At 46.2% G+C, this 20,069-nt stretch overlaps 1 protein-coding gene across 1 annotated transcript; it reads left to right on the forward strand.

The window, feature by feature from the left end:
• Nucleotides 1-3,861: 3,861 nt before the first annotated feature.
• On the forward strand, nt 3,862-19,111 carry LOC149314060 (uncharacterized). The gene is made up of 7 exons (XM_089523056.1): nt 3,862-4,483; nt 9,006-9,212; nt 10,920-11,090; nt 12,427-12,558; nt 13,220-13,392; nt 14,402-14,650; nt 17,864-19,111. The coding sequence occupies exons 1-7, from the start codon at nt 3,862-3,864 to the stop codon at nt 18,059-18,061; spliced, it is 1,752 nt and encodes a 583-aa protein (XP_089379182.1). The 3' UTR covers nt 18,062-19,111.
• The last annotated feature ends 958 nt before the right edge of the window (nt 19,112-20,069 follow it).

Consider the following 20,069-nt stretch of genomic DNA (forward strand, 5'->3'; position numbering starts at 1 on the left):
AATTTGCTGAGTTAAAGCAACTCAAGATATCTGCTGTGTTTAGCTCCACCACTTGTCTCACTAGAGAGCAGAACCAGATTGTTTTAAATGCACCACATCTGCCTTTGTTTTGTCAAGCTGGTGGCGCATTAAAGATTAAAGAAGGCATTCCTTCAGCGTCTCCTTTAATTGACCACAGCAGGTTAGAGTAGTATTCTGCAATAACTGTTTGGCCCTTCTGAAGACAGTCATCAAAATACCCTTCTTTATCCCCAAAAAACTAAGGCCACGACTTTTCCTGCTGATTTTTGGGTCTTTGATTTCTTCTGCCTTGGACAACTCACTTGCCATCACTGCAAGGCCTGTTGTTTGGCCTCCAGATCATAGTGAAGTAACCATGTTTCATCAACAGTGATGAATCATTCCAAAAAATTATCACTTGATTGCTCAAAATGCTGCAAAATCAACTGCGAAGTATCCACTCGTTTTTTCCCCCTGGTCAGCATTTAAACAGTTCAGCACCCACTTGGCTAACAGCTTCTCTATAGCCAACTGTTCATGAATTATAAACCCGTTGTGTTCCTAGGATATCTCTAGTACAGTAGTTCCTGAACTTTGGTCACCCAGGTGTTTTGGACTTCAGCTCCCATAAGCCCCAGCTAGGTTGACCAATAGTCATAAATTCTGGGAGCTGAAGTTCAAAACATCTGGAGGGCCAAAGTTTGGGAATCACAGCTCTAGTTTCTCAGCAAGTTTTTAATCTGAGATTCGCCTAAATGCCAAAATCAGTTCATGAGCCCACTCAACAATTTCAGGAGTTGACACTGCTGAAGGCCTCCGAGACCTTGCAGCATCTCTTCAGTCTCAAAATCTCCACACTGAAAGCTGGCACACCACTTCTTGACAGTTAAGCATGACAGACATTTGCAATGTTTGCATCATACACACATGGCTGTCCTTTGGGGTTTTATTCTGCAGGAAAGAAATTCTCGATGGCCCAAAGTTCAGCACTTGAAAATCCCATACTTTTCATTGACATTATTCTAGCAATCATCTGGGGGGGAAATCAGAAATTAATGCAAACTGGCAGTTTCCAGTGCAGAAGAACACTCTTTCAAACTGCAGTGGCAAAGTTACACTCAGATTCTGGGAAGTGGATTGAGCCAAGTACCTTTCAGCCCCCCCATCGTAATGTCCAACCATAGTTCTCTCAGGCTCAGCCTTGCATTGCAACATTCATTTATCATCATTCGCCTGTTCAAATGTATGCCCTGTCTTTCTCCCACCAAGGGATCCAAGATAGCTTAAATAAAGGTTTTAGGTGAATATATACTATTACAAACATTTTTAAAACAATTAAACATCTGTTCTGTTTAAAGCACATACAGTGGGCCCTTGTTATCTGCTGGGGTTTGGTTCAGGACGCCCCATGGATAACAAAATCAGTGGATGCTCAAGTCCCATTAAATACAATGGTGTCCCTTATATAAAATGGAAAATCAAGATTTGTTATTTGGAATTTATAATTTTTGGAATATTTTCAAGCCATGGATGTTTGACTCCATGGAGAGAAAAAATATGTGGATAAGGAGGGCCAGCTGTACTTTTTAAAAGTTTAAAATTCATTCTATCATATATTTAAAGCATAACTACAACATACAAAATAAAACAGAGGCTTTTTCCGTTGTGACACTGTCTCTACTGCATTAATTTGCATTCTCATGAGTTCTTTAAAATACTTCTTGCCGTGGGTATAATATAATCCACTGTCGTTCAGGCTGTTACAAGAATTCTCCAGGTAATGCAAGGCTTTAAAAATGCCATCAAAACACAAAGTGCACAGTCCATGCATAGAGAGGTAGGGGAAACATAGTGAGGTTATATGGACATGGAGAGAGGGGGCCTTTCCCTTTTCCTACAATTTTTGAGGCCTTAAAATTGTTTTAACAGATGATGCAGATGGCAATCCCTGCAAGGGGCATTCCAGTATAACGGTGTGGTGAGAAGTAGGGGAAAGACATGAACTGTCTTATCAAAGGGTGGATAGAAAGTGTATTGCTCCAGATAATACTGAATTGCACCTTCCATCAGTTGTGGCCACCAGAGGCAGTGGCGAGAGATGATGGGAGGTGCAGTCAAGAAACATCTGGAGAGCCACAAGTTCCCAGACCTTGGTGTCATGCGTTTGCCTATACTGCTGAAGGGGCTCAGCATGCTAAATATAGCAACCTCTAGAAGGCCATGAGAGCAAGGCTAATGCTGTGTGTGAGATCAAGAGACAATGGTGCTTTTTGAAAAAAGCAGATTACCTGAAATGTTTTAAATATCTTATTCTGTTTTGCCTCCAAAGCTCCAGGGATGTCAGATACCGCTTCCATCCTCCTGACATCTGTCTCCTCTAGAGTTGAAGGCTGCTCTTGCCCTTATGTTCTGCCTGCTGGCCTTCTTTGGGCACCTGGCTGGCCACTTTGGCACCAAAATGCTGCCCTAGGTCGGCTTTGGCTTGCTACAGTCGATATCCTCACAACTAGCACTTTGAAGATGATTAGGTGAGAGATTTTCAAACAAGTAGCCATGTTAATTTCAGTATTAAAGGGAAAAAGTAGTTTTGTGGCATCTTTGAAAATGACTGGTTTATTTCAGAATACGCCTTTGCAAACTACAGTCCAAGTAGATGGATCTAAAGACTGGCTTCACTGGGTGAACATCGCCCTTCACACAAGCTACATACATCCAAGCTATATAGGGCTCATAAGATGCATTTTGAATGTTGCCTGGAAAAGGCCAGTAGCCAGCGGAAGTCTTGTCCAAAGGAAGCTGGGTTTTCCCTGCCATCAGCTCCAGTCGAGGCATTGGCTGCAGCTCTCTGGGCCGGCTGAAATTCCTCAGTATCTTCCAAAGAGAGACTCATATAAAGAAGGCTGGAACTATCTAAATAAGATGTAAGCAAAGCATTTGTCCCTGGAGCAAGGTGAGATATGGGTGCCATTGGGGCACAAGTTTTAATAGTGCAAATACACCGCTTGCCATTGTAAAAGCCTAGGCAGTCAGTCTTGAGGCTGAATCCAGTTTACCCAAAGCACAACCTGCATCTTGGGAGAGTGTCACAGTATGAATTACTACTCCTATGTATAATATGATGCATCTGAGGAAGCAGACTGAAGTCTATAGGAAAGCTCTCATGCCGTCAACTTCTTTCTCTCAGTGAGTTTCAAAGATGTCCTCTGAGGAAAGACTCAGGGAGCTGGGGATGCTTAGCCTGGAGAAGAGAAGGTTAAGAGGTGATATGATAGCCCTGTTTAAATACTTGAAGGGATGTCATATTGAGGAGGGAGCAAGCTTGTTTTCTGCTGCTCCAGAGACTAGGACCCGGAGCAATGGATGCAAGCTGCAGGAAAAGAGATTCCACCTCAACATTAGGAGGAACTTCCCGACAGTGAGGGCTGTTCGACAGGGGAACACACTGCTTTGAAAAGTCCCCCTTCTTAGAAGTCTTTAAACAGAGGCTGGATGGCCATCTGTCAGTGGGGATGCTTTGACTGGGAGTTCCTGCATGGCAGAAGGGGCTTCAGTTGGGTGGCGCTTGCGGTCTCTTCCATCTCCATGATTCTATGATTCCAAGATCTCTTTATACAATACATACTGATTCTATAGACTAACAGGGCTATATAATTCTTTCTTTCAGTTAAGTCTCAAAGGTGCCAGAAGACCGAGAGAGAGAGAGAGAGAGAGAGAGAGGTGGTGGGACGGGGAGGGACGCGCCCCCTCCTCCTCCTCCTCCTTTCCGCTCTTTTGGGGGCGGGCTGAGCCCGGGGTCCATCTCCGCGGAGAGAGACAGAGAGAGAGAGAGCGAGGCGCCGGGGCATCTCCCGTGTCCCCATCATGGCCCCTCCGACGCCGCTGCTGCTGCTGCTGCCGCTGCTGTTGGCCTTGCTGTCGGCGTGCCTTCCCTGCTGGTGGGCTGCCCCGTCCCCCGCTCCTGCTGCTGCTGCTGCTGCTGCTGCGGGGCCCCCGTCGGGGCGGCTCTTCTTCTCGGAGAGCCGGGTCTCCCGCTGGGCCTGGGGGGCGCTGCGGCAGGCGGCCTCGGGGGCGCGGTGCCCGGAGCGCGGGGGGCTGCTTCCCCGGGAGCAGTGCCGGCGCCTGGCCAGCCTCGCCCCGCAGGGCCCCGGCCCCGGCCCCGCCGCCGTCTACGTCTCGGAACCCGCCCGCCTCCCGGGGCAGAAGGTCCGGGCCCTGCTGCCCGACGGATGGGGAGACGGAGCGGGAGCCGGAGAGCCTTTCTCCTTGGCCCACAGCAGGAACCAGAGCAGCGGAGGGGCAGCGGGGCCCGGCCCTCCCTCCTCCTCCTCCTCCTCCTCCTGGTCGGGGGCTCCGTCGGGGCGGGACGCCATCCTGGTGCTGGACCCCAGCCCCGGCGCCAGCTTCGGGCACCCGCTGCTCCTCTTCTACGTCGACTTCAACGTCAGCCCCCGAAGGTGCCGCAGCCGACACCGGCTCTACCTGGGTGAGTGAGCGGCTCCCCGACGGCTCTCCCTCCAGGAAAGGCCCCGGGCTCCCCTGCTGCCAAGGCCTCCCTTGCAATACAGAGAGAGAGCCTGTCTGTCGCCCCTCTGAGACTCACGGGAAGAAAGGAGCATGAGAGAGTCTGCTCCACTTCCTCAGGTGCATTTGAGGAAGGCAGGGGAAGAAATGCATCTGAGGAAACAGCCTCAAGTCTACAAAAGCCCTCCTGCTGCCAACCTCTTCCTTTCAGTACATGGAGACAGCTTGTGGCACCTTTGAGACTCACTGAAAGAAAGAAGTTGGCAGCATGAGAGCTTTCCTATAAAATTCAGTCTACTTCCTCAGATGCTTTTGGCGAAGGAGTACTACTACTGTTGTTATTGTTGTTGTTGTGAGATCTTCTGGCACCTTTGAGATTCATTGAAAGAAAGACTTCAAAGATATAGCCATGTCAGTCCTAGAATCAGTCTGCGGAGAGATCTTGTAGCTCCTTTGAGACTCACTGAAAGAAAGAGCTTGGCAGCATGAGCCTTCCTAGACTTAAATCTACCTCCCCAGATGCATTTAAGGAATGGATCTGAGGAAGTAAATTGAAGTCTACAAAAGCTCATGCTGCCAATTATTCTTTTTCAGTATATGAAGAGATCTTGTAGCACCTTTGAGACTCACTAAAAGAGAGAAGTTGCCAGCATGAACTTTCATACACTAAAGTCTATTTCCTCAGATGCATCTTCCACTGCACCAAATGCATCTCAGGCAGTAGATTTAAGTCTAGGAAAGCGCTCATGCTACCAACTTCTTTCTTTCAGTGAGTCCCAAAGGTGCTACAAGATCCCTATACATATTGATTCTACAGACTAACACGGCTGTATCTTTCAATTCTACCAGGATTATTATTATTATTATTATTTATCTTTTCTGTTTGTTTCCCACCTTACTCCCAGTACAGGGTCTCAAGACGGCCAACAAGATTTAAAACGGTCCAAGTTAAAACAATATGACACATTAAAATTACAAAGTTTTAAAAACAAAACCTCCTATATATAACCTCATACAGCCCCTGTGTCAGTGTGAGAAAGCCTGGCGGCATAAAACCCATGATTGCGTCCGGATTGCCATTGGATTATACTTCCAATTTCCCTTCTCTGATAAACTCCAGTATTAGAGCAGCTATTGAGTTTCAGCACTGAGCCTAACCCCCCTCACTCCTAGAGTCAGTTGTGTTGCACAGCATTCCTTAACCCAGGAGAGGGCAGAATGTGATCCCCCAGATGTTGTTGGACTGCAGCTCCCATCCTCCCCCACCATTGGCTGTGGATGACAATTTTAGCCCAACTAGGTCTGGAGTGATCCACTTTGTCCACTTCTGCTTTAACACTTCTGACCCCGGGACATTCTTCAGTTGGAAGTTCTTTTGCATTATCCAGCCTGACTGTGTCTTCCTGCGTTTTGGCTGAGGGTTGGAATGGATGGCCCTTGTGGTCTCTTCCAACTGTAGGATTCTATGAGATCGAGTCCATGAAGGCCATCCTCCAATGTGCCCTCGAGGTTGCGTTGGCTTGGCTTCCAATACAGCCATTGGCTGTTGAGCAAAATGCACCATAGAAATATCAGAAGGACATTCAGAGACAGAGCAGTGTTAGACTGGAATGTCAGTGTGCAGGGGGATCTTGTAGTACCTTAGAGACTAATTGTGCAAAAGAAGTTGTAGCATAAGCTTTCATAGACTTGATCTACTTCCTCAGATACATGGAGTGAACTGTTGCAAAGGTGCTACAAGATCCCTTTGCATTGGGAGGACATGTTATTGAGAAGCATTCAGGTCATCTCAAATGCAGCATCCCATTGCTTGCAGCTTAACCCAAGTACTCAGCTGAAGGCAATACTCAACATGAGGCTGCAAATATTGTGTAAACAGAAAATATTAGGAGAGAGATCAGGCATAAAATTACTGGCTAGTAACTTCTAAGGGTGAAGAATGCCCCAGGAGACAGAAGTGCTTAGGAAGGGGTGGGAAAGTGGGCCACTCTAGATTTGGGTGGATTAAAATTTTCATCCACAGCCAATGGTAGGGGACGGTGGGAGTTGCAGCCCAACAACATCTGCGGGGCTACATTCTGCTTTCTCCTGGGTTAAAGGATCCTGTCCAATACTGACTGTAGAAGTGAGGATGATAGGCTCACTGCTGAACCTCATTAACCGCTTTAAAACTGCACAATGCCAAAGTCCTTCCATTTGCAGACTTTTAGGGCCCAAAAGGAATGGCTAGGACTAGCCATAGTTCCTTAGAAACTATAGTTTTTTGTGGGTTTTTCAGGCTATGTGGCCATGTTCTTCTGAAGATGCCAGCCCCAGATGCTGGAGAAACATCAGGAAGAAACTCTTCTAGAACATGGCCACATAGCCCGAAAAACCCACAAAAAACTATGAATGCTGGCCATGGAAGCCTTCGACTCTTTAGAAACTATTCTTGTTCTCTGCTCTGTTCTTTGCTCTGAGACCATTTTATACCACCCAGTTATAGTGCCATGATTCCACTTCACCTGCCATGGTTTCATCCTATGGAATCTCAGGACTGGCAGCTGAGGGACAGCCATGTGAAATGCTCAGCCAGGGAGCTCCTCTGGTGTCTATGATCAAACTGCAAATCGTGGGAGCCTATAGGACCCAGCCATGACAGTTAAAGTTGAATTACAGCACTACAGTATAATTCTGTAGTGCAAAAGGTGGTAGTTAAGGAGAGGGGTGTGGATTATGTGGAGGTTGGTGCTTTGTAAGGGTTAGATTTCTCAGGTTTATAGCTCAATCTCTTCCTGTAAAGCTTTGAGATATGAAAAGAGGGCAGCCCGCATCCTTTAGCATCCTTTCCCATTCATTCGTTTCCTCTTCATCTTGACTTCCTCCCAAACTCTTGCCAGATACTGATGATTATTTATTGCTTCCAGCAATAAATTGCTCAAGAGAGAGAAAGAGTGCTGTCCCAATCTGTAACACCTATTTAGCTATGTAACCACCTTAAATTCCTGCAATCTGGGGGACAGCAGCCATTACGAGTGACAGGGATTTTTTCTCCTGTTAGTCAGGAGGCAGCTGACTTACATTTCCTATTGTGTGAGCAATCGGTTTCCCTTCACAGCAGAGATAGCTTGCCATGGTGCGTGTGTGAAAACACCAGTCACTTGCTTCCCAATCAACAAGGGAACTGACCCTGTTCACTCACAGTAGCTGCTCCCTGGTGAGTGGGGACTTTCATGGTCCTTATATATTCCCTAAACTACTGAATATGTAGGGATTATGAAGCAAACCAGTCATGAATGAATAACTCTAGATTATGCATTCATAACTGCCCTAGTGAATTCCAACTTTGGTTTTTATTTCTTTATTTCATTTATGTATCAGTGGTGTACAGGAGCCCTGGTGGCGCAGTGGTTAAATGCTTGTACTGCAGCCATTCACTCGAAACCACAAGGTTGCGAGTTCAAGACCAGCAAAAGGGCCCAAGCTCGACTCAGGCTTGCATCCTTCCGAGGTCGCTAAAATGAGTACCCAGACTGTTGGGGGCAAATTAGCTTACTTGCTAATTAGCTTACTTGCTGTTCACCGCTATGATCTTTGGAATAGTGGTATATAAATAAAACAAATTATTATTATTATTATTATTATTATTATTAGTGTGATTGGTGTCACTTAGTGTGGAAGGGGAGGGGGCAGCATCCTGCCCTTTCCTCCCATTGTCTCCCTCACCTGCTCCCCAGCTGGCTGGCTGCCACTTGGCCAGACCACTGCTGAGGGGTGAGTGGGTACAGTGCCTTCTGTTTAGAATCTGGTGTGGCTGCTTGGGCGAACAGCCATGCCAGACCCTAAATGGAAGGCATTGCCCCCCACTCCCGCAGCAGCAGCCACTACTGGGGGGCAGTCTTGAGGCCTTTGTCAGCTTGGTCAGGATCTTGATCAGCTACTGAGCAAGTTAGAAAGGGAGGTGACACCTTTTCTTGATCGCCCAGCAGCTGTTCTAGTCCCACAGGGTGCATTGCCCCATTGGGTGTACACTCCCTTCTGCAGTGTCACCTGGTGTAGGCCACACCACTGTACCCACATCACTATTGTGTATATGTATAGCTGGCCTAATGTTACCCCCATCTTTAACTGGCTTTTGGTATTTTTTAGACACAGCCAATGGGATATCATGTATGGCACTCAAGTTTGATCCTTTATTGCTTTGCTGTGAAGGAAGCTTGGAGTTTGGAGGAGCTAACAGAATGCCCTGAACGGTCTTTTTTGGAGCTTTAAAAAATTAAAATGTTTGACTGTAACTCCCACATTCCTCTAACCAGTCCAGGCAGTGGTCGTACTTTGGTTATTTTTTTCAATTGAGAGAATAGCACCGTTTGTCCACCTAGTTCAAGTACCATTGAAATAGCCAGCTGGTATGGATTTTGTTTTTGTTTTTTTCTTTAACAGAAAAGCCCCTTTGGAGCTTCTGTGGGGTTTTTATTTCAAATGTGCTCATGATTTTCCTGCAGGCAGCTATGAGTGCTTGACCCCTGCTCAGAGGAACCATTGTGAGAACCAGCTGAAGCGCAGGCCAGGACATAGCAAGGGACGAAGCCAGCGGTCATCAGAGCGTGTTCGCAGGGAGGAGGCCCCGGTTGGGCTCTGTGAAATCCACTTTCTACCCACAGTGGTGGCAGCCCATGACCCCAAACACCTGCAGAAGTTGCACTGCATGGGTAGGTATTTGGATTAGTATTCAGAGGGAAGCATCCTAGTAATCATGAGGGATGGAGAGTGGAAAGTATCCATCTAGCATTCCCTCTTCTTAGTAAACCTGCTGTCTCTGCTAATATGAGCCATATCTCATAAGAACTTCCTTCTAAAGGGCTGCTGGGGAAAACGTGGCTGCAGGGAGGAAACCTGAATCTTCCTGACCTTGAACATTAAATGAATTTGGAAGCCTTACTATGCTAAGATTGTAAGTGGGGGACTGTTTCCACTTTACAGATGGGTTTGGGATGTCAAAAGGTTGGCAAATAGGTAGTGGAACAACACAGAATATGTGTTCAGAGAGAGCCCAGAACATGGGAAAATAACTTTTGCAGACTCTGGGTGAGCCTTGCAGGATAAGTGTTTGTATGCAGGGAATGTATCAGAATTCATTGTCCTGAATCTGTCTTTGTCCCTACCTCAGCCCACACATTGGCTGCAATCCTGTGTGGCTTAGTGTAGCTTAGTGTAGCTTAGTGGACCTACACTAGACTGAGCCATATAACCCCCCTTGACATACCATACTGCTTCTGGACCTCTTTCCATGCCCCATATCCTGCTTCATGGAGTAAAGGCAGGATCAGAGTAGTCTCTGGTTATGTTATTGTAGCTGGATACAAAATTATTACAGCAGTATTGAGATCTGTGGGGGTCTCCAGAGGTCTCATCACTGATGTAATTATTTGTGTCTGCCTTCAGGGATGTAGACAGATGCCTCTCTGATTCTGCTTGCTTAGAATTTGGTACTGAATGGACACACATGGCTTCTGGGTCTGTATGGTTGGGCACTGTGTGGTTGTATGGCTGTATAGTTATATGATTGGGTACTGCAGCGGGAGGAAGGGAATAACAACTTCTTCAGTATCCAGAAAAAAAGACACGTGTGCATTGTGTGCCTTCAAGTTGTTTCCAACTTATGGCAATTCTAAAGTGAACTTATCACAGGCTTTCCTTGGCAAGATTTATTCAGAGAGGATTTGCCTTTGCAGTGGCATCCCTAGGATAGGTGTCTGGTACAGCAACTCATGGTGTCACTCCTCCCATTGACCTCCTCCTGTTTCACACCACACAGAATCCTTAGTAATGCTTTTTTGCATTAATGTTACTCATAAATCATAATTCCCATATAGCACTGAGTGTAATGCTAATAGTTGTTACATAAACAACTAGCAAAATTAAAATTATACTTTCAAATAACAATATAATATGCACAACCTAAATGTATTTGCATATACATTTGAATTTTTAAAAACTCTGGGGCCTCTCCTTTCTCCTCCCACTGAGCCTCACCCCTCTCCCACCATCTTTTAAAGCATTTTAAAGGGAAGCAGATGAATGCCACAGCCCATTGCTTCCTTAAGGTGTCACTTGGTGTGGTCCACACATGCCACACCCTCCTAGTGACACCACTGTGCCTTTGCCTTCCTCTGAGTCTGAGAGTGTGACTTGACCAAGGTCACCCAGTGGGTTTCCATGGCTGAGTAGAGATTCAAACCTTGGTCTCCAGAGCCATAACCAAACATTTAAACTTGTACACCATACTAGCTCTCCATAAGGGAGACTTACCTACGCCTATGTCCCAAAATACCTTCCCTGCTTTCCTTATTTCCAACATCCATCTTAAGGACAACTCCTGCTCCCACCCTGCCCCAGCTTGTTCCTTCCTTTTGCAGATCTCCGTGGATTCAGTCCATGTCCTCAGCCTCTGCCCCTGGTTAGCTCCAGTTCCACAGCTGCCTACTGTGAGCTCAACAAGAATACCCGGCGGTGCCATCGTCAGCAGCTCCCTATGTATAAATCATGCCGCATGTATCAGACATGTGACCATGCAGTGCTGATTGCAGGTGTGTGGCCTATGGAATGGTGTGTGGGGGGGGGGGCTGATTTACATCTGGATCTGTGGCAGGGGAAGGTGGGAGTCTGAGATTTTTTTTCCCCCTAGGGCAAAGGGATGCCTTAGAAGAGAATGAATCCAATCATAGCTTCAACCTGTGGAGTCTCTTGCTTTCTTTTGCTGGACATAGGCATAAAAGGCCTATCTTTGAAAGGCAAGATTAGTCCCAGGGCATGTAAACTTAATACTTCTTTGTCAAATAAAAATGATTCTTTTTTAATTTGTGCAGAGAATGTGGACAGGATCTTAGGAGAAGTGAGAGTTACCACATGTTAACTAGACCCTTGCCTTCCTTGGCTCATTAAAAGGGCCAGACACAACACATTATACAACACATGATAGCCTCTTAGCCTCTAGAGATTTATGAATGAAATGGATTATCTTGATCCATTTCAAAATTGTTTCTGGCCTGGTTATGACAGAGACCACTTTGGTGGACAACCTACACCAGAAATTAGACAGGGGAAGTGTGCCTTGTTGGTTCTGCTGGACCTCTAAGCATCTTTTGATCAGTCATGGTGTCCTTCTGGTCTATTTGTCTGTCTGGGATGGGACTTGGAAGCCCTATGACTGTGGCGCTATTCCTTCCTGAAGGCCAAGCCCAGAAGGTAGTGCTAGGGTATTCCTGTTCAATATCTTGGCCTTTGGTCTGAGGGATCTTGCAAGACTCCATTCTGTCCCCATACTGTTCAAAATCTACCTGAAAGTGTTGGAAGATGCTATCCAGAAGTTTGGGGCTCGATTCTGTCACTATGCTGATGACACCCAACTCTTTTTCTCCTTTCCATCTAACTCCCAAGGAAGCTGTTTTGGTTCTAAACTAGTGTTTTGCATCAGTAGTAAAGCTCAGTCCATACAAGACAGAGATGTCTCTGGTCAGTAAAAAGTCAAATCAGGGAATAGAGATGGGCTTACATTAGGTCTGCAGTTTGGGTGCATTCCTGTACTCATTTTTTGAACCTGGAGACCTAGGTTCTGTGTGGCCAGAAGTGCTTTGGAACACTTAAAGCTGGTGTGCCAACTGGACTCATCCCTAGAGGTGCCTGATCCCAGCATGGTATCACATGCCTTGGCTATATCCCATTTGGATTAGTAATGCACTTGACATGGGGCTGTCTTTGAAGAGTGCTTGGAAACTTGAGTTAGTACAAAGAGCAGCAGTTGGTACAAAAACAGCATTGTTAATGATACGTGCTATCTATTTTTCTTCTTGAACCCTTTCAACTGGGGTTGTCTCTCCTGCCCTCCCCAATTACCTGGGTTGCTGATATTGCTTCTCCCCTTAGGTGGCTGGCAGGAGCAAGTGACCTACCCTCACCATGCCCAGAACCTGCTGCTCTTCTACCAGATGCTTCGACGGAATGGTTTCCGTCAAGAGCACATCAAGGCCTTCTTTGCCAGTGAAGGGCAGGCCTCAGGTACCAGTGGAAGAGTGCTAGCTGTCCCATCAACGGTGTTGGGGAAAGGCCCTAGATTTTCTGAGAAAGTGACTTAGTTATCAATACTTGTGGTCAGAGACCAGGATCCCTTGGATGTCAATATTGGTTGAGTTTATTCCATGCACTTCCCTAGAGCTAGGAAAAGGTGGGAGAGGCTGGACTGTGACTCCCAGTTTGCCCCAGCCAGAGGATCCTGGGAGTTGTAGTCCAAAAAGAAAGTTTTCCAAAGCTTTTGCCCTCCTCCATCACCTCCTTGGTCCCAACATTCTTCATAGGCTCTTGCATTTCAGAGTGTTACCATTGCTACCTTGATAGACTGTTGGGTATGAAAGCACAAGCAGTCAAACATTGATGGGGATGGGGATGACCTCGTGAGGCCCCCTTTTCTAAAAAATAAAAATAAAAAAAGGATGGCCAACCTGAATGACACAAACAGAAATACTTTTTTTCAATGTGAGAGCCTAGCACATGTTTTCATGTGGAAACAATGGGTGTTTCCTTCCCTAAAGGGCAGAATAATGATGGGTGGTTCTTTAAAATAGTTGGAAAAAGAATATCGATGCTATGGGAAATCAGAGGGGAAGTAACAGATCCATGATGCAGAGGGTCAGCAGCCCTTTCCCTCTTCTTTCCTGGGCAGTGGCTGTGGAGATGGGTGATGTGCATCCTGCCACGGAGAAGCTGGCCATCCGTTCCCACCTAGCTTTGCTCTGCCGGAGCCTCCATTGTGCCGACTCCCTCGTCCTCTACTTCAACAGCCCAGCAGCTAGTGATGGCACCATGCTCCTGTGGGATGCCAACCGTAATGGCATTGTGAGTGAGGTCAGGGTGAAAATGGGGTGGGGGGGCAGGTTGTCTGTTTGGGGCCTGGATAGGTGTCCCCTAGGATCCTTATAAAGGGCTGCCTTCATCTAGCCTGGCACCAGTCTTTGCACCTTCCATTCCCATTACAAAACATCACAAGCCACCTAATCTCTGCAGCTCAAAGGAACCTGACATTTGTTTTCACAGAACATTTTCAGGGCCAGTTCTGCTATTAGGCAAGGTAAGGTGACTACTTCCCCTTCTGTTCCTACTGATCTTCCACCTTCTGGCAGAGTACAAGGCTGTCTTGTGTGCTGTGTTGGCCTACTGCTTCCAGGTATGGTTGAGAATGCTCTCCCACTGAGTTTTCCTCAAGGTGGCTATCAGGGCTGTTTTCCCTGTTGAATATCCATGGCTGCACTCCATAACAGAAATTCAGTTGTCATGGAGGGGCAGGAAAATCTGAGACTGGGTTTAGGAGGAAACTACAAAGATGCCTATAAGGCAGCAATGTCCCTTCCAGAAAGCTATTCTGTTCTGTCCTCTGTCCATTTTAGGCTTGTATTTGGCCATCTGTAATTGACCAGGGCTTCATTGGCTGAAAGTGGAAAGTGAATGGAGCCACTCTTGCTGGGAGTGGGATGTAGAATTGGCATGCTGTGTTGGGGGGGGGGGGGTCATCCCACCTGTCTCAGCATGTCCTGGACAGCCCGAATGGAAGACAGAGAGATGCTGACAGAACTGCAGGTGGTGACCCGGCCCTCTCCTCTCATCTGTTCTCTTCAAAGGCCTGTCCAGCTCTTTCATGTGTGCCTTCAGGGAGAAAGCAAGACTGGCTTTTGCAGTGGGTGCTGGCCCTGGCCTGCTCTTTCTTACTTAATCCACTCCTTTTAACTCCCAGGCAGTGGAATTCCCTTGATCTCTGAACTATAGAGTTGTAGGGTGGGGTGAGGGGTTGTGACAAAGGGGCAGGTGCTGGTGAACTGCTTTATCCACTCACCCACCTTTCTACTAACAGGCTGATCCAAAGGAGCGGTACCCCATCACAGAGCTTTTAGCTGACCTGGAAAACTGCAATGCCCGCAGGGTCCTCCTCTTCCTTGACCAGAGCTATCCGGGGCCATTGGCAAAGAAACTACGGGCATCACGACGCCATCCCAATGTGGTGCTGGTTCGTAGCACCAGAGCCACCACTGGCGGGTCAGCCTTTGCTGAATTCTGGGCAGGGCTGAAGCCAGATCAGTGTCTGCTCCAGCATATCTTGCCGGTAAGTGACATGAAGAGCAAAGCCAGATAGATGAGAATCATGACTGCAATCCTGTATCACCTACTTAGCTACCTTAGTTACTCAGCTAAGCAGTGTTTCCAGCCCAACCTCTCCAGTCCCCATTTACCAGGCAACAGCTACTTCAGATGACAGGAGTTTGTCAGTTGGGAAGCAACTCATTGACATTTCCATCTCTGTTCCTGGTGTGACAGTTAGATGTAGGCTCCCTGTTGCAATTCCCCCTCGCCATAGATCACTCGCATAAGGGATGGTGGTGATAATGTCAGCCAGCTGCTTCCCGTTTGATAGAGGAAAGACCCTGTCACTCACAGGAACTTTCAAGGTCCCTAAATATTCCCTAAATTAGGGAGTATGACTATAAAATCATGATTTCAAAGAGGCATTGGCAATGCACATACACAACTGATTTGGTAAATTTCAGTCCATGATTGTCCATGCACTAGGACTTTGAGAATGGTGAGGTTAGCAGAGCACAGGCACACAAAAAACTATCATATCCAGAGCTTGGGGTGAAATTATTTTTGAATAATTTTTGAATCTTTCAGCCTGAAGGGATTTGGAGAGCGGTAATCCAAATGAACTGCAGGTTTGGAGAGCTGTAATCTAAATAAGTAATTTTACTCCATTTATATGATCAGATCATTTGCCCATCTAGCCCTTTATCACAAATGACTCTCCAGCTCTCATGCAAAGGGTCATTTCTGGTCATTTTAATGGAAAGACTATGGATTGAAATTGGGTTCATCCCTATGCAAAGCACATATTCCTCCAATGAGTTATTATTCCTTGAATAATCCTAGTCGTATCTATTCATTCCAAGCAAAATACCAGGGTGCCAAAATCAGGGAGGACACCGCTGTGCTAACATGGCTTTTTGGCAGGTGGCAAAAGCAACAGGTGTATTTCTAGTTCAAAGGGGATTATGCTCAGAGACTGAGGCAGCCTTATGAACTGGGTTTCCTGGGTTCTGTTCCTGGTGAATAGGGGAGACAGATTAGCCAGGCTTGAGAAAGGGTTCCTGCCATGCTGTTTCTGGGGGCAGAAATACTTGTCTGATCAATTAGGATGAAAACCAGCCTTAATTATGCAGCAAGCTCAAGGTGCATCGTGTGTGTTTTGACTTCTGATGTGACTAAGCCATTGTCTGATCATACTTCTTTCCATGTTTGGTTTTCAACGTCTGAACAAGTGGCAGCTGGTGATTCCAGATTTATTTATTTATAATTTTATACCCCATCTTTCTCCTAACACAGGATCCAAGGTGGCTTTGAACAATTGGCTAAGGGATGAATCTGATCTGGGTTTTATCCCCAGAACAGGTTCAGCACGTTGGATAGTTCCTTTAAAGTTCAGATAATAACCAAGAAAAGTGTTACTAATTCCACTGGTGTGGCATTTACACTGAGCAAGCTGGAGATGAGCTAAATTCGTTTTATCTCATTTCCATTGAAATCAATGGAACATACCATAAGTCATGGCAAACTTTTCCTATTGATTTCAAAGCAGCCTCAGCAACACACATAATCTGGATACAACTCAGCATCAGCAAACCAAGGAAATTTCATATGAAACTGCAGGTCTGGGAGCAGGTGGAAGCTAGCAATGCTGCTTTAATCAGGCTCACTCTGTTGTCTGGCCTTTCAGGATGCTTGTATAGATTACCAGGATAATGTACCTGAAGCAGGTAAAACACTGGCTGGAATCCCCTTGGGCAGTTACAAATATGTAGAGTTACACATGTGTGACTATTTTGTATTCACAATCCCTGTGTATGGGTTACACAGACACTGTGAAAGTCCTCCAGTCTTCGTTTACTGGGCAGCAGGCACTGTGATTAACAGGAGTCTGTTCAGCTGTCAGTCAAGCAGCAGCTGATTGATGGTCTCACCTGCCTCTCCTGCAAGCAATCTCCAGTGTAAGAGAGAATCATGACAGGAACTCTGTTCTGACTGGAGATTGCTCATGGGAGGCTTATAGAGCCTAAAATTATACAAATGTAGAATATTCTTAGTTTTTCATTAAGGAAAGTTGTCCAAAGTTATTTCTGATGTCCTTGTAACACTATATCCTCCATTCTGTTGCAAGTTAATCACTGTTGTCACAGGCAGAAACAAGGTCCCTGTCACAACTTCTCCTTGCACTGGAGATCACACATGGGAGGAGTGGGCAAACTGTCAATCAGCTACTTCCTGATCCATTGGGGAACAGGCCCTTGTCAATTGCAGCATGATTGAGGATGGAGATGGGATTCACTGCATAGCACTGTAACTATGGTATTTATGTATACGTAAATCCCTACTAGGATTCTGGCCTACTCTGAGTGGAGGGGGAGGAGTAGAGGTGCCCTTTTCCCAGATACCCCCAATGTCTCTGGACTCCCAAACTTTAAAAAAACTGAGTGGAAATTGTCCAGAGATTGCCCAAACTGCTGCAAAAACACATCAAAATACAGCAACTGGGCTTTATTTACCCTTTGCAATACACCAATGAAAGGGAGGAGCAAAAGACAACAAAAATATAGGTGAAACAAATGAAATGGCAAGGAATTTGGTTTGACTTTTGTTTTTGTGTCATTGTGGCCCATCAGAACACTGTGATGAAGGGAGAAGACTGGCTTTTGCCTCTGGTGCCATTGCCCACACCTAGCATAAATGGTACGATTTTTGTAGGCTCTTGCTGACTAACAAAGTTTTACCTGGCATAAGCTTTTGTGGATTCCTAGTGCCTTTCACACCACACATATAGTACTGTGGTTCCACTGTACCTGCCATGGTTCCATCCTGTGGAATCCTGGGATCTGCAGTTCAAGGAGGGGCATTTAGGATCCTCAGCTAGGGAGCTCCTCTAGTGCCTCTGACCAAACTACAACTATGGCAGTTAAAGAGGAAACATAGTACTATAATTATGGAGTGTAAAAAGACCCCTGCTCATTTCACCAAATGCAAGTAATGAAATGCACCTGATGTACTTGCATTTGAATAAGTAGGGTGCACTTCCAAATAAAATAGCAAACTTATTCCAAATAAAACTGGTTAGACATTAAGTTGTCACATTAAGCCTCTCAATTGTTTTTGCTGCAGCAAACTAATATGGCTACCTCACCCTATCCCCATTTTATTTTATTTTTTGATTAAGAGGAGGAGGAATCACCAAGTGGTAGGCCAAAGTGATGTCATTTCTCCTTTCTTGCAGGTGGGCCCTTGGTCTGCAGTCTTGGCCTCTGGTGTTCCAACCCAGCTGTTCAATGTCACTTTAGCAGGAGCACCCTGCCATTCTGTGCCCCCTCTCAGTGAGGAGGAGCGCCAGCGTCACTACCAAGGCTGTCAAAACCTTCCCACCATGCTGTGGTATCAGAGTAGGCACCAGCAGCTGCCACAGGAAGATGAATGAGCCTGATGGGCCTGGGCCTGGGTCTGTCCTCAGGATTACAGCCAGACATGCTGTAGCCCATGGATGCTTTCTCCCTTGGCCTCCTCCCCCTCCAGGGATGTTCACCTTTTGGGACTGGGTGGAATTACCTATAATGGCTGTCCAAGGAGCTGGCATGGAACTGCTGTGGAACATGGCTGGTACAGGTTAAGGCATTCCTGATGAGCTGCTGTGCTGGATGTTCAAGGGCCATTTTAAGTAACCAAGGCCAAAAGGAGAAGCCAAGGTTAGCAAGGCCTGATCTTACACTATTCAAGGTGATACACACACACAGACACACACAGACACTACACACGGATGTAGGAGAAATGTTAGCATCATAGATCAGGGGGAGTCTAGCACCAGTCATTATTGGGAATGTGGGCATCAGGAATGTAGTGGCAAATGCTGATGTGGAGGGGATTATGGCAACAACAGTTTCTGTAGCTACACCCCCAAGGAGAGCCAAGAAATGTCAGAAACTGTATTGAGCCCTATTAACAAACCAGTTCCAGCAGTTTTCACCTCCACCAGGAGTTAGTCTTTTGTCTAGTAGATCTTAATTGACTATTAAATGCAAAGCCACTTCAAATTACTTTGATTATTGTATTGGAAAAAATCCCCCCACCTCACTTGCATCCAGCTCCTGTTAAGGTTGTAGTTAAGTTCAGTGGAACAGGGAAACTTTGAGAGGTGATGACTGATGTTGTTGTTCCTGCAAGTCAAAAAAACATGGTGATTTGATGCCATACATCCTGGCTCCACTACACCACTGGTGGCCATGTGAAGAGCAGTAGGGACACTCAATGCTAGAACAATAGGGAGAAGTGCACATGGGTACCACAGTCTCACCTCCACTTGCTTTCTACATGACAATTTGCCCCTCTTGCACAAGAGCAAGAAATGCAGGGCTATGTACCCCCCCCCCCTTTAATGGATGTAAATTCCATAGCACTCTCTACTGAGTTAAGGCAGGAGAAGCATGCTGTAAAACAACCAACTGTTTGAATAAAGGACCACTGAGTTCTTGGCTTCCTGTTTCTGTTGATGTTTACTTATCACTGGACCTTGTTTGAATGAGAGGCAGTGCTGGCCCAACCTACATTTGCTCCTTGAGGCAAATGACAAGATGTACTCCATATACCAAAGCTGACACAACTAGCAGTTAACATCTGGCAACTGCATAATGGCCGCCAGTGTACCTGACAGAAGCTTGCTAGCCTAGGTGTTGCACAGCTCTGTCTTCCCAACACCTCCCAGCTGCAGCTCACCCATACGTTGTCTCAGGCAAACAGCTCACTGTGCCTCCTGCTAGGGCCAGTTCTGATAAGTAAGACACAGATGCAGTCTACTGCCTACTGCTACTACTACTACTGCGGAGGTTGTCCAGTTAGGGGCAACAGCAAAAGTGGTTTCTTTCCTGCTCTGGAAGGGTGTAACCTAGATAGGAGCTAATGGCAGCTGGTGTAGAAATAAGATGGGAGTCATATCTTCTGCATCCCCTAAAGCAAGTGGGTTCAGGTGTTAAGAGCATGGAAAAGAAAGAAGCTGGGAAGACAGACTTTTATTACATTGACATCTATCAATCCTCTGTGCTGTTTCCAAGATGTGATCTTTGCCCAGTCCTTTGAACACTAACTTCCTCTGCTTTAATTCCATAAAATGGATGCTGGCTACCCTATGTGTTCATAAGAGTTAAGTGTTACTAGATAAAGAAGAGGCTTCTCTCACAGCCATAAGCACAAGTAACCAAGATAAAAACCCTGCATGTGAGACAATGCTGAATTAGAAAGCTCTAGCAATCAACCTTCGGTGCAGAGGAGATACCTTTGGGCTCATTCTTGTAAACACGATGACCAGCCTGATTTAATATGGATAAATCAATCTTTTTGCAGTGTGGGCCAGTGACACCCTAGCTCATATTCCTGTATTGCCCAAAGGGGCAGGATTGATGGCAAGTGGGTTGTTTCTGAACACAATGTGGATTCTG

This window comes from Sceloporus occidentalis, unplaced genomic scaffold, assembly GCF_023333645.1.
Source record: "Sceloporus occidentalis isolate IW3139 unplaced genomic scaffold, rSceOcc1.0.p SCAF_4, whole genome shotgun sequence".
Lineage (NCBI taxonomy): Eukaryota > Metazoa > Chordata > Lepidosauria > Squamata > Phrynosomatidae > Sceloporus > Sceloporus occidentalis.

Excerpts from the sequence above, each read along its gene's own strand:
- LOC149314060 (XM_089523056.1), top strand. The coding sequence starts at position 3,862 with ATGGCCCCTCCGACGCCGCTGCTGCTGCTGCTGCCGCTGCTGTTGGCC. Across the intron at positions 9,213-10,919 it reads GCAGAAGTTGCACTGCATGG|ATCTCCGTGGATTCAGTCCA; the intron begins GTAGGTATTTGG and ends TTCCTTTTGCAG. Across the intron at positions 14,651-17,863 it reads TGCTCCAGCATATCTTGCCG|GTGGGCCCTTGGTCTGCAGT; the intron begins GTAAGTGACATG and ends CCTTTCTTGCAG.